A 14980-nucleotide genomic window follows, 5' to 3' on the forward strand; every position below is an offset into this window, starting at 1 on the left:
ATAGGACCAGGAAGATGGTCAGCACTAAATAAATATTTATAAAATAAATAAATGAGCTGAGGTCTGCCTCGGACTAGTGGAATACATTTATCAAAGGAGTGACCAGTTTTTAACATGTTACATTTGAGGTAGTGTGCTGGTTTGAAAGGATGTATGTACCCTAGAAAAGCCATGTTTTAATCATAATTCCATTTTGTAAATGCAGCCGTTTCTTCTAATCCCTATTCAGCACTATATTTTTGAAACTGTAATTAGATCATCTCCTTAGAGATGTGACTCAATGAAGAGTGGTTGTTAAACTGGATTAGGTGGAGATGTGTCTCCACCCAATTCGGGTAGGTCTTGATTCATTTACTGGAATCTTATAAAAGAGAATGACAAGAGAGAAAGCAGAGAAATTTCTCAGAGAGCAGAGAATGACATAGCCATGAGAAGCAGAGAGTCCAACAGCCAGCGACCTCTGGAGATGAAGAAGGAAAATGGCTCTCAGGGAGCTTCATGAAATAGGAAGCCAGGAGTGAAAGCTAGCAGATGATGCTGTGTTCGCCATGTGCTGTTCCAGATGAGAGAGAAACCCTGACTGTGTTCGCCATGTGCCTTTCCACTTGAGAGAGAAACCCTGAACTTCATCAGCCTTCTTGAATCAAGGTATCTTTCCCTGGATGCCTTAGATTGGACATTTCTATAGACTTGCCTTAATTGGGGCATTTTCTCGGCCTTAGAACTGTAAACTAGCAATTTATTAAATTCCCCTTTTTAAAAGCTGTTCTGTTTCTGGTATACTACACTCTGGCAGCTAGCAAACTAGAACAGCCACTTACTCATTAGGCCCTCCTCAATTCATTCTCCGTATTACAGCTGAATCATCTCTCCAAGGGACAAATCTGATCAAGTCATTCCCTAACTTAAATCTATCAGTAGGTCTTTATGAAAAGTATCCAAAGTCTCAAACATGCTATAAAGGGCCTTCATGATCTCTCTCTGTCTCACTCTCCAGTTTAACGCTTCTCTCCTGCATACTCTCTATTCTCCAGCCACACCTAAAATAGGATCATTTTCCTTGGAATGCTGCTTTCTTATCCCTCTGCACACACTGATTGGAAAGGCTTTTTGTACTTCTTCCAGAAGGCTCTGTTCAATGCTCACTTCCTCTGGCCTGGGTCAGGGTCCCTTTTTCAGCATCATTCTTTCATAACACCTATCACACACTTAATTCCAATTTTTATTTTACTAATCCTCCCTCCCAGTCTACAAGCTAAAGGATCATCTATGCATTTGTGGTGGGTGTTGTTGTTGTTAATAGGCTTTATGTTTCTGAGCATTTTTAGGTTTGCAGAAATGCTATGTAGAAAGTAAAGAGAGTTCCCATATAGTTCCCTTACTGTCCTACTCCACAGTTTCTCTTGTTACTAACATCTTGCATTAGTGTATACTGTCTATGCCTTTTATTCTCTAATCCCAGACCTTAGAATAATGTCTGGCACATAGCTGATCCTCTGTAAATACTAGTTGGCTGAATGAATGAATGAATGAATGAATGTGTAAGTCATGGGCTGAGATATAGTTACATAAAATATCAAAGAGTATAAAGAACAAAAGAAAGCTGGGAGTTCTGGGGAACCTGACATTTGAGGGACAGGTAGAGGAAGAAAAGCCAGGGAGAGAACAGGAGAGGAACAGTCAGAGAAGTTTCTGGGGCATAAGACCATGGTCTCAAGGAGCAGAGAGAGGAGGGAGTTTCAAGAAGTATTCCATACACTAGCCATTTCCAGTGTGGCAGCAGTTAACTGTCAGGCCTACCTGGGGGCTAATGTCAGGAGTCAGCCCAGGCACTTTGGACCTTTACTTCAGCCTGTGTCAACTGTTTGGTCTCTTCCCCCAACATCTGGGAAGAAGAGGGAAGGAAAAAGAGAGGAAGAGGGGACATATTTGCCTGATGGGAGTAGGCCAAATCCCTACTCGCACAGGCCTTCCCTCATCCTCTTTTACCCTTCAACTTTCTGCAGAAACTTCAAGGGATTTCTAGAAGGATCTCCAGGAAATGCCAGGGGCTATCATCTGCTATATCGGCAATTTTTGTGTTGCTATTCTCATGGTTTTATTTGTCTCTATGCCCCATTTAATTGTGAGCTTCCTGATGACAGGGTTTTGCCTGGCTGCTCACACATGCAACCCTAATGCCTAGCAAATGGTAGGTGTCCAGTTAAGTGCTGGTGGGATTCTGGATAAACAACAACAGATGTATAGCTTTGCAATCCTTGGTAAGCCTCTTGAATTTACCATTCATTTAGCTTCTCCCTTATGGAGCATAGCCCAGAACTATGCATTCAAATTTCTGCAAAACACATTTTTTTTTTTGGGTGCATGGTCCGTGCACCCTACACTTTTTTTGGTTTAGTTTTAATATTTTTATGTAAAAACTTAACATACAAACATGTATTCTTGATATAAAAACATTCCACATACGGTGTACAGTCAGTGGTTCGCAATATCATCATATAGTTGTATATTCGTCACCATGATCATTTTTTGAACATTTGTATCACTCCAGCAAAAGAAAGAAAGAAAAAAAAGAAAAAACCCATACATACTATACCCCTCACTCCTTCCTCTCATTGACCACCAGTGTTTCCATCTGCCCAATTTATTTTACCCTTTGTGCCCCTTATTATTTATTTATTTATTTATTTATATCCATATTTTTTACTCATCTGTCCATACCCTGGATATAAGGAGCATTAGACACAAGGTTCTCACAATCACACACTCACATTGTAAATGTTATATCTTTACACAGTTGTCTTCAAGAATCTAGGCTATTGGAACACAGCTCAAAGGTTTTAGGTACTTCCCTCTAGCCACTCCAATATACCATAAACTTAAAAGGGACATCTGTATAGTGCAGAAGAATAGCCTCCAGGATAACCTCTCAACTCTATTTGAAATCTCTCAGCCACTGAAACTTTATTTGCAAAATACATTTTTGCTGAATGTTTACTGCATGAACAGGAAGGAAGGCTCCTTGGTATAGAGATTAAGAGAGTGGGCTCTAGATTAAACCTGGTTTAGCACTCTGGCCCTACTGCCTAGTAGCTCAGTGTCTTTGGTCAAGTCATTCAACTTCTCTGAACCCAAGTTTCTTGAAACTTGGGGAAAATAATAGTATCTTCTTCACAGAGATGCTGTTAGATTTATATATGAACATATTTTAAAAATTACCAGAGCACCTGATTCATGGCAAACCTAAAAAATATTGACTATTAGAATTCTATTATTATTATTATTATTATCAGCAGCAGCATCAAGAGGTGTGGGTAAGAGCTTTCAGGAATATTTTCTAAATACCTCTTTTCTATAATGAAAAAAGTTACTAAATATTTTTATAAAGAAAAAAGTTATTATATTTTTAATAGACTCACAGTTATTAAATTTTATAGATACAACTGGGATATTCCATTTGTCAGTTCAGTTTTATAACTATTTATCAATTATCTTCCATGTACCTACCATGTGCTATAAACTGTTGGTCATACATGAAAATCGTATGTCATGGTTCTTATCCTCAAAGAGTAGGAAGTAGAAAGTTGGATTATACAATAAAACTAGAGTACAATATGACAATAAGATCATGTGGCAGAATGAGAGGTGAGGAGTGAGGAGGACAGCATGGTGGTATGGACAGAGCATGAGCTGGGAACCGTGGGAGACTGCTCTGGGCACTGGTGCAGCCAGGCCATAGAGGGCTTCAAATGCTGCGTGGTCAGTGGAGTCTGGATGCCATTCAATAAGGAATTTCCATGTTTCTCATTTTAGATCTGATTCTTACCTTCTCTTCCATGTCTGTTTTAGTAACAAGCACCTCTTCGGCAAAGCCCACTTCCCTCTCTCGCTTGATCCCCCGCCCCTCCTTATCAAAGACCTTCCAGGTGAACAGGCAGCCATCGTCAGCAGCGGTCAGCAGGTATTGGTCATCAAAGGTGAGCAATATCTAAGGAGAAAGAGATCAGGGAGAGGAAGCTTTCTGGGGCCATACATTACCTGAACTGAACTGGCTATTGTGCAAGACCTCCTTTCACGGCACCCTGTGCAAAGCCTCACTGAGAGAAGGGCTCAATCCTGGGTAACAAGGAGACAGGAACCCTAGTGGGCTTCTGATGATGAATAAAGGAAATAATGTGGAATAAAGTCCACATTCTCTGTGGACTTGGAATATATAAAGAACTTTCAAAACTCAGCAGTAAAAAAGACCCCAAATAATCCAATCAGAAACAGGCACGAGACACAAAAAAACATTTCACCAAAGAGGATATATGAATGGCAAATAATCACATGAAAAGATGTTCAACATCATCAGCTACTAGGGAAATGTAAATTAAGATAGATGAGATATTACTATATACTTATTACAACAGCTAAAACACAAAATAATGACAATACTAAATGCTGGCAAAGATGCAGAGAAACGGGAACTCCTACCTTGAGAATGGTACAGTCACTCTGGAGAACAGCTTGGTGGTTTCATAAAAAAACTAAACATACACTTACCATATGATCCAGCAATCACCTCCTTGGCATTTATCCCAAAGAAAGGAAAACTTACGTCTAACCCAAAACCTGTTCTTGATTGTTCATAGCAACTTTATTTGTAATAGCCAAAGGCTGAAGACATAAAGGTCCTACAATAGTTGAATGATTAAACAAACTGTAGTATATCCATATCATACCACTTAACAACAAAAATAATGAACTACTGACAAATGAAACAACTTGGATGATCTCAAGGGAGTTATATGAAAATACCCAATCTCAAAGGATCACATACTATATGATTCCAATTATATAAAATTCTCAAAATGACCGAATTATAGAAAGGGAGGCTAAATTAGTAGTTGTCAGGGGTTAGAGATAATGTGGGTCTGACTATAGAGGGGTAGCCCGAGGGCGAGCTCTGTTGTGGTAGAATAGTTCTGTATCTTGATTGCTTTGGTGGTTACATGAACCTACAGATGTGATAAAACGATGCAGAGCTATACACACACATGGCACCAATGTCATATTCCAAAAATGGTTTTGATACTGCGCCTCAGTTAAACTACAGTTTGTTTGATCATTCACCTATTGTAGGACACTTTTGTTTTCAGTCTTTGGCTATTTTTTTTTTTTTTTGACAAATAAAGTTGCTATGACAATCAAGTACAGATTCTGGGGTAGACATAACATACAATCATCAGGGGAAATTGGGTACAGTGTACTCAGGTCCTCTGTGCTTCCTTTGCAATTTTCTGTGAGTCTATAATTTCAAAATAAAAAGTCAAAACAAGAGTCAGCTATGAAAAACGTCTTCCTCAATCAGCAATACATGACAGAAATTCTCTCTCTCTGGGATTTTAGCCTTAGAAAATTATCAGAGATGTACATATACATTTGTAGCCTAGAATTTTCACTAGTTCACAAGATAATCTAAATGTCTAACTTAAAGAGAAGTGTAAAATAAATTATGGTCCATCATATGTTAGGATATTTATGCAGCTACTAAAATCATGCTGTTGAGAAATAATTATATGGAAAAATTCTTGCAATAGTGTTAAGTAAAAAAAAAAACAGGTCACAAAAAAAATACATGCCATATGATCTCAATTTTATGTAAAACACATGCAACATATATAAAAGAGTGGAAGAAGATACGCCAAAATCTTATGATGATGCTGTTATAAATGATGTTTTATTTCTAAAATAAACATATAGCTTTTATAATAAAACCCAGGTCCAGGCTCAATACAGGCATGTCTCACTTTATAATGTAAAACCCATTCTCAATAAGGATAGCATGTGTAGGTAAGCCAATATAGAGTTTGGGACATAATTAAAAACCTGTGGTGTAGGTGTCATTTAATCTTGAGTAAGATAAGAGGAGGGGAGAGAATATATACATTTTTCAGTGTCTGTTCTTCAGGAGTTCCACGTAAACATAGAAACTACTTTTTTAGAAGGCGGAATGGAAGGACAATTTACAAATGTGTGCCCATGTTATTATCCCCGGGAGTGGCCTTTTGTACCCCAGGGAGGAGCAGGGTCTCATCTTGTGGACCGTAACTCTCTTTATCCCAGGGAAATTCTCTGAAGAAGAACTGTGAGCCATTCGCAGCCCACACCCAGAGCAGCTGGGGGATGGATGCACTGGCCAGGTACAGGTGATCGGGAGGGGTGCCGAAATCTACCAGATGAGCCATTATTATGCATAATAATATAATAAGCAGTCTTGTACATAAATATTTAGGTGCATCTCTGATTATTTCCTTGCATAGATTCTTAGAAATGGCTTAAGCAAAGGATCTTCATAGCCAATACATGTTTACTGGAGGGCTGGTGGAATGAATAAATAAGGAGAGAGAAGGAATGAGGAAGGAGAACGGATGTTGGAAGGCTGAAGAGGTGAAGAATGTATGTGAACAGCAGGATCAAATGGCTCTATCTAGAGCTGGTTCTGGGACTGTGCCCCTGAGAGGGGGCCCTCTCACCTTAGTGACAGGACCAGCATGGGCCTGGTACTCATTGAATTCTTTCTGCACAGGTAGAGGGTACTTCATTGCACGAATGGTTCCCACTGAGGTGCCCACAAACATCATCCTCCCCGAGTGCGAGATGGCAATGGCTGTGTAGATGACGTCAAAGGCTGACATTTCTCGAAGGACCTGGAATACAGCGCTATTCAGTGTTGGTGGTTGGGCTGCGTTGCAATGTCCCCATGTCATCCTCTTCCTCTCTCTAACAGTAAAAAATCTTAGGGTAAGGTCTGTATTAAAATTTTTTTTTTAATGTTCTTTATAGCATCTGGCATAGTGCCTGGAAGGCAGATAGAAGGCACAAACTAAATATTTCTTGGTTGCCTGACTGATGAATAGCCAGTTCTAGGAGTTAGGAATAATACTAATAATAGCAAACCTTTATATAGCACTTACTATGTGCCAAGCACTGATGTGTGCTTTTTACACACTGTTAACTGATTCAATTTTCACAAAAAGTTCATTGTGGTAGTAACTCTTATCCCCCTTTTAAAGATGACAAAACAGAAAGGCAGAGATGTTAAGTAACCTGTCCAAACTCACAACAGCTAGTAAGTGGCTGTAAGGCTCCAGACCTCCAGACTCTCTTCTCTTGACTGCTATGCTAGTATCATGAATTAAGAATATGGTGTTCATAAATTTATTCAGTGTTTATTAATGTCCATTATATAAACAAGACTATTCTAGTGAGCAACTCATTATCCATCTATTCATCTACCCATGCATCAAACATTTATTGAATGTTTACTCTGGCCCATGCATTGTGCTAGTAACTAAGGATACCAAGAGGTGTAAAACACTGTCTTGCCCTAAAGGAGCTTGCAGCAGTATAAAAGCTCCCAGAGCACAAGAACCAGGCTACTTAGGAGCATAGGGGAGAAACCCCCTACTTTAAGCTGTGTTCCATCCTTGGGGAAACCAGCTTCAGATCAGTTCATTGCTTTGGAAGCTCTGTACTTTTCCAGGCACCTATATCATGAGAGTGACAAGCACTTAAGAAAAGCCAGAAAAGATAGTGAAGATCAGCTGTCACTGGATTCCTGGAGAAAAACACAAGCCACATTTGTATGACGTACCCTTACTGAGTTCTTTTCTCCTCTTTCACCTACTTGGAGCCACACATGACAATTCTAAAGTTTCAAAGTTTTGGGATTTCAAAAGAATGTAGTGGCAAGGATAGGTGATAACAGTTAACTATAATTCTGTTCTTACCCCAGGGAAGTAAGTGCAGATCAAGGGGTGAAGAATGCAGTTTAGAGATACTGCTAACCTTGATGCCTGGAGAGTGGAAAAGAAGTTGCAGGCAGGAAGCAACACAGAAATGGAAAAAGGCCCCACAGTTCAACCCAGTCAGGTTGGGCCACTGGTCAGGAAATTCAGGAACTGACAATAACTGAGTAGAAGCTAAAGGAATGAGGACCAGGTGTTATCCCATGAGAAAGGGACCCTGTTCTCACTGGCCTTCTATCCATGCACATCTGCTGTAAGCATGGAAGGCTGTATTCTGCACGATCAGTGTAACAGTACAGAGGTGGGGGCAAGGGCACACTTACTGAGGAATCTGCAATTTCCTTAAGGGTCTGGTCTGATCCAACAGCAAAGATAACTTTTCCATCAGGGGAGATGGTAACACAGTTGTAGCTGCAGGACTTGAGCACACATTCTGTCTCTCTCTTTCCTGAGGACAGATTCCATTCATATACAGCACCATCTGTGCCACAAGAAATCAACTTGCTGTCATCTGCATTCCACACAACTGAACGAATCTGCAGGGTTTGAAGTCACACAGTTAGAGCACACACACAAATAGCAATATGGTATAGGGTGCTCAACTAGACTGATGCAGAATATTCTTCCCTGAAACATGCCCTTCAATAAGCACAAAACATAGTTTCTCAAGGGTCTACATTATTTTCAAAGTTGCTTGCAAAATACTAAAGATGAAACCCTCCCATTTCTTGCTCACTTTATGAACATAAAGATTGAATTATAACAGTTTCTGTAATGCTATGACCAATCACTTACTGCTATGTTTTTAACCTTTTTTATTTTGAAGGAATTATACATACACAGGAAAGTTGCAAGAAAAGAAAGAAGAAAAAGTTCACAGAGAGAGGATTTCTGGAATGGCAGAATTAGCAGCTTGGCTGATCTTCTCCCTAAGAAAGTTAAGTTAACTAGTAAAAATTATAAAAGCAATCATTTAAAGTCTCTGGAAATTGTCCAGAGAGCATACAGTAAGTAGAGAAACATTTATTCAAGAAAATCTACTCAATGTCCGTAAGAACAGTCTGTGGTTTTTGAGCCATGACTCATCCATTTATCTTCCCAGCTCCAGCAACTATGCTCCTGTGCACTCTACTCTGGGCAGGTGGCCAAGAAGATGAGGACTTCTTCTCCCCTAAGTGCTCCATTTGGGCTATGATTTCACTTTGGGATGGGCAAGCTGCTGGTGTTTCTCATCCCCATTTCCGTCCAATGTTTCAGAAACTAATCCAGGCAGGTGTGGCCTAGAAGACTAGGTCTTCCTTTCCCCACCCAGTTTCTGCTTGTGGGGTAGAAGTTTTACTTCACATAGCATACTGGTGCTCCAGTTGCCCCTTACCTAGCTTGCTCACAGGTTAGAGTCCAAACAAGAGGGGAAATTTGGAAAAAAACAGGAACTACACCTTCCCCCAAGTACCCACGAATAGAGTGGGGATGTCAATCTTGAAAAAGCAAATCCCTGCCACCAGGTCTGGTGCAGTGGTACAAGGAAGGGTTCTGCTCAAGGAAGAATCAGGTCATAAGACAAAACTCTACAATTTTGCCTTAGAGGACTGACTTTATTTGGACCAGTGCTTGGAGAACTCCATGCTTATGGGCATTATCTAAAACAGTGGAGATCTTGATGGATAGCAATTAAGAGGAGGCAGGTAGCTTCATGATGCAAGCAAAACAGCAGAACAGAAAATTAATAGGGAGAAAAAAGGAAACAGCAGACAAGAAGGGCTTTCCTGGCATCACAGGTGACTGTAGGGATGGAGAAGGCTGTGTGCATGTGCTAGATATACCCACTCAGGAGCATTCAGAGTAGGACATGGGGCAAACTTGACAGCATCTCCTACGCTGCATAACAGAAGCCTCACTGGCACAAGGGGCTTAACACAATATCTGACTAAAACACTGACTAAACAATAAGCTACTCTGACCCAGGGGCATCTTCTAGGAAGTTAGTCTTAAAATCACAATCACACTTAACCCGTATCCTAGAAGCGGACAAGCCCAACACTGCGCTCTCTCAGCTACAGTCAGACTGATTACATAAGACAGAGTACACATATTCAGTGAATAACCTGGTAAGAAGTGTAAGTTCCATGAACTATGATAGCAGCCACTAAGTCACACATAAATCCAACAGCAAAGGGTAAAAATATAACTGGCTAAGGAGGTTTAAGCACTACCTGTTGCTAATAAGTGCCTTATGCAACCCAGGGGCAACTCCTAGGTAGCCAGCCAGGTTAAAAGATTAAAACAGGGATAAGTTACATTTTTATAATTGTACTTTTAACAACAGAGTAAAAGTCCATGAAACTGCAGTACACAGTGAAGCCTATGTTGAACCAGGAGCTATAGTTAATAGTACAATTATAAAAATATGCTTTCGGGCAGTGCGATGGTGGCTTAGTGACAGAATTCTTGCCTGCCATGCCAGAGACCCAGGTTCAATTCCTGGTGCCTGCCCATGCTCTCCTCCCCCCCAAAATTAGTAAAAATATGCTTTCATCAATTGTAACAAAAGTAACATCTGGAAGGTGTTACTAATAGAGGGGTATGTAGGAATCCTATATTTTATGCATGATTATCCAGTAACACACAACTTCTCTAGTAAAAGAAATGTTAAAAAATAATTATACCTCATGACCAAGTGGGATTTATACCATGAATACAAGGTTGATTTAACATCAGGAAATCAATTAATGCAATAAACTTACATTAATAGAATAAAGGACAAAAACCATACAATTATCTTGATAGGTGCAGAAAAAGCATTGAGAAAATCGAACACTCTTTCGTGACAAAAAACAATCAACAAACTAGGAGTAGAAGGGAACTTCTTCAACCCTAATAAAGGGCATCTATGAAGAACTCACAGTTAATATCACCCTTAATGGTGAAAGAATGACTGCTTCCCCCCTAAGATCAGGAAAAGCAAGTGTGTCTGTTCTTGCCTCTTCTATACAAAATTGTACCAGAGAGTCTAGACATGGAAATTGGCAAGGAAAATAAACAAATAGAATCCATGACATTCTCATGTATCTAGAAAATCCTAAGAAATGCATTAGAACTAATAAATGAATTCAGCAAGGTTGCAGGCTACAAGATCATTTACAAAAAGCAACCACATTTCCATACACTAGCAAACAACAATTCAAAATGAATAAAGAAAGGTGACATTAGCAAGAGGGTAGAATGAGAAACTCCAGGGCTCCATCATCACAGAGCAACATTGAAATACCAGCAAAAACGGGTAGAGTCAACTTTCTCAGAGTTCTGGAAAACAGTTAAAGGGTTGCAATAACTGAATGAACATTGAATCAAGAAAAAGGCAACTCAATGTTAAGAAAACCTCATAGCACTTTTACTGTTCTTTTCACCACCCCCTCAGTGGCTCAGTGCAGCACCAATCCATGCTCCCAGTGCAGGCCCCTGGTCTCTGGTCCTGGGTTCCGGAAGGAGCAGAGTAACCCCCATGCACATTCTGGGGTGCAGTTATGACCATATCAATTTGTTGGGTGGCAGCCTGTGAGACTGATCCTGATTGCCTGTCTCTGTCTCATTGGTCCTGAGCTTGCTCTGCATGTAGAAGCAACTGGCAAGACTCTAAAACACTTTAAGAAAACAATCAAACCACAGATGCTTGAGGCAAAGAATTACCAGGTGAGACATACAATGGTGCCTGGGGATTGGGAGAAAAGGATGCAAAGTTCCTGGGGGAAGTTGGAAATTCTGCATCCAAAGAATCTGTGTACAGAAAGGATTGATTGATAAGGCCACATGTGCATGCCAAGTCAAGACACACGCTCAGAAAAGACCTGAGATGACCCTATGCTTTCACATCAGGTCATTCTTTAGGCTTATTGTAAGGGTGGCTGAGTGCTGAAAGAGAACACCAGCACAGAGCCAGTCTGCAAAGACTGGGAAGCATATTTCTTTTCTTTCTTCCTCCCTACCTTCCACCTTCCCTCTCCTGGCATTCAAGGAAATCTTCGTTGTAACATTAGCTGAATACAAGCTTAAGGAACAGAGATTTCAGTAACTATGTATACTTAAGGGATACAGTCTTTGCATAAATAATTTGAAAAAAATTACTAAACAAATAGACTAGAATAGCCTTCAACAATAAGGGAAAAAACCCCCAGCAAACCTAGGAGGAGGGAGAGCATTGGGGATTAAATCAGGTATTCCACAAGACATGTTCAAGTCTTAGTCTGCGTTCTTGTGAGTGTGAACCCATTTGTAAATAGGATCTTCCGTTGAGGATGTTATTGTTAGTTAAGGTGTGGACTAATTTGTAAATAAGATGTACAAAGATCCTGTTTAGATGAGGTAAAACTGAATCAGGGTGGGACTTATTCCATATGGCTAAAGTCCTTATAAAGTGAGGAAATCTAGACAGAGACAAAGATGACTGAGCAGGAAAAACAGACACAGAAGCAGAAGCCATGTGATGGAGGTAGAGATACAAGCCAAGGAAAGCCAAGGAATGGAGTACAGCAGTATCACAACACTACAGACTATGGGAGAAAGCATGGCTTGCCAAGACCTTGATTTTGGACTTCTAAGAAGCCTCCCAAACTGTAAGGCAATAAATTCCCATTGTTTAAACCAATCTATTGTGTGATAGTTGTCATAGCATCCTTGAAATCTAAAACAGAGAGAATCTGACTTCCAAAGTTAACACATTAAATAATTAAAGATTCTAGATTTCAACAAATATTACAAGGCATACAAAACATTGGACATATCAGACAAGGACTCTTAAAAAAACTGTCTTAAATATGCCTAAAGAGCTAAAGCAAAATATGGATAAAGAACTAAAGAAAACCATGATACTAAAGGAAAAATGATACATGATAAATACAAATTTCAATAAAGAAAGAAAGCACATAAAAAAGTACCAAACAGAAATACTGGAAATGAAAAGTTCAGTAACTCAAAAACTTAAAATTCTCTAGAGAGGTTCAACAGCATTTTGGGGTTGACAGAAAAGGATATACAAACTTGAAGATAGGACAATCAAAACTATCCAGTCTGAGGAACAGAAAGAGAAAAGAATTAAGGAAAGTCAACAGAGCCTCAGAGATTTGTAGGACACCATCAAGTACACCAATATATGCATTATGGGAGTCCCAGAAGGAGAAGAAAGGGAGAAAGGGGCAAAGAGACTATCTGAAGAAATAACAGCCAAAAACTTTCCAAATGATGAAAGACATGAATATACGCATCCAAGAAGTTCAATGACCTCCAAGTAAGATAAACTCAAAGACATCTACACCAAGAAATATTATATTGAAACTGTCAAAATCCAAAGACAGACATTTTTTTTAATCTCACTAAGTTACTTTTGTTTTAAATTTATTTTTAACTTTTTTTTTGTATAGTATAACATATATACAAAGAAAAGAAATAAAAAAGCAACAGTTTTCAAAGCACTCTTTAACAAGTAGTTACAGGACAGATCCCAGAGTTTGTCATGGGCTACCATATGATCTTTTCATATTTTCCCTTCTAGCTGCTCCAGAATATAGGCGGTTAAAGGGTTTAAATTTTTTTTTTATCATCACAATCGACTTTTTTTCTTTTTGTTTTTTGTGAACAATAACTATGTACAAAAAAGCCATAAATTTCAAAGCACAGTGCCACAATTAGTTGTAGAACATATTTCAGAGTTTAACATAGGTTACAATTTCACAATTTTAGGGTTTTACTTCTAGCTGCTCTAAAATACTGAAGACTAAAAGAGATATCAATTTAAGGATTCAGCATTCATATTCACTTTTTAAGTCCTATCTTCTATGTATAATTCCATCATCATCTTTGATCTTTCCACCCCTCTCTTTACAAGTGTTTGGGCTATGGTGATTCTGAATTTTTCCTATTGGAAGTATCTGCCACTAATATGGGGTAGGGAGATGGAACTAGCTGATGTTCTGGAGAGGCTGGGCTAGGTTTCAGATTTATCTGGACCAGGGACCCATCTGGAGGTTGTAGGTTTCTGGAAAGCTACTCTAGTGCATGGAATCCTTGTGGAATCTTATATATTGCCCTAGATGCTTCTTTGTTTTTTGTTTTTTTCCCAGGTTTTCCACTTTTTTATATATAAGAGTAGGGCTACTTCCTTTTTTTTTTTTACCCTATATATATATATATATACATATATTAATTTTAACACTTGTTCCTGCTATTATTTATTTATTTTATATATATATATTAATTTTAACACTTGTTCCTGCTATTATTTATTTTTATTTTTATTTATTTATTTTTTTACATGGGCAGGCACCGGGAATCGAACCCGGGTCCTCGGGCATGGCAGGCAAGCACTCTTACCTGCTGAGCCACCGTGGCCCACCCTTATTTATTTTTAATCCATATGTTTTACTCATCTGTCCATACTGTAGATTAAAAGAGCATCAGACGCAAGGTTTTCACAATCACACAGTTACATTACAAAAGCTGTATCATTATACAGTCATCTTCAAGAAACATGGCTACTGGAACACAGCTCTGCAGTTTCCAGCACTTCCCTCTAGCCTCTCTAATACACCATAAACTAAAAGGCAGTATCTATAAAATGCATAAGAATAACTTCCAGCATAACCTCTGAACTCTGTTTGAAATTTCTCAGCCACTGACACTTCATTTTGTCTCATTTCTCTCTAACCCTTTGTTCTAGTTTGCTAGCTGCTGGAATGCAATATACCAGAAACGGAATGACTTTTAAAAGGGGTGATTTAATGAGTTGCTAGTTTACAGTTCTAAGGCCGAGAAAATGTCCCCATTACAACAAGTCCATAGAAATGTCCAATCAAAGGCATCTGGGGAAAGATACCTTGGTTCAAGAAGGCCGATGAAGTTCAGGGTTTCTCTCTCATCTGGAAAGGCACATGGCGAATGCAGTCAGGGCTTCTCTCTCGGCTGGAAGGGCACATGGCAGACACGGCGTCATCTGCTAGCTTACTCTCCTGGCTTCTGGTTTCATGAAGCTTCCCGGGAGGCATTTCCCTTTTTCATCTCCAAAGGTCGCTGGCTGGTGGACTCTCTGCTTTGTAGTGTTGCAGCATTCTCTGCCCTCTCTGAGTCTCTCATTCTCCAAAATGTTTCCTCTTTTATAGGACTTCAGAAACTAATCAAGACCCACTCAGATGGGTGGA

At 39.4% G+C, this 14980-nt stretch overlaps 1 protein-coding gene across 1 annotated transcript in view; it reads right to left on the reverse strand.

Moving 5' to 3' along the window:
• Window positions 1–14980, reverse strand: part of CFAP57 (cilia and flagella associated protein 57) — a 112082-nt gene that overhangs the window by 40945 nt on the left and 56157 nt on the right. Inside the window, exons 10-12 of the mRNA XM_077149997.1 lie at window positions 8117–8329; window positions 6519–6692; window positions 3827–3988 (exon numbers count right to left, since the gene is read on the reverse strand). Coding sequence (XP_077006112.1) covers window positions 3827–3988; window positions 6519–6692; window positions 8117–8329 — 549 coding nt within the window. The remainder of the gene's footprint in view (window positions 1–3826; window positions 3989–6518; window positions 6693–8116; window positions 8330–14980) is intronic.

This window comes from Tamandua tetradactyla, chromosome 2 (assembly GCF_023851605.1).
Source record: "Tamandua tetradactyla isolate mTamTet1 chromosome 2, mTamTet1.pri, whole genome shotgun sequence".
Classification (NCBI taxonomy): domain Eukaryota; kingdom Metazoa; phylum Chordata; class Mammalia; order Pilosa; family Myrmecophagidae; genus Tamandua; species Tamandua tetradactyla.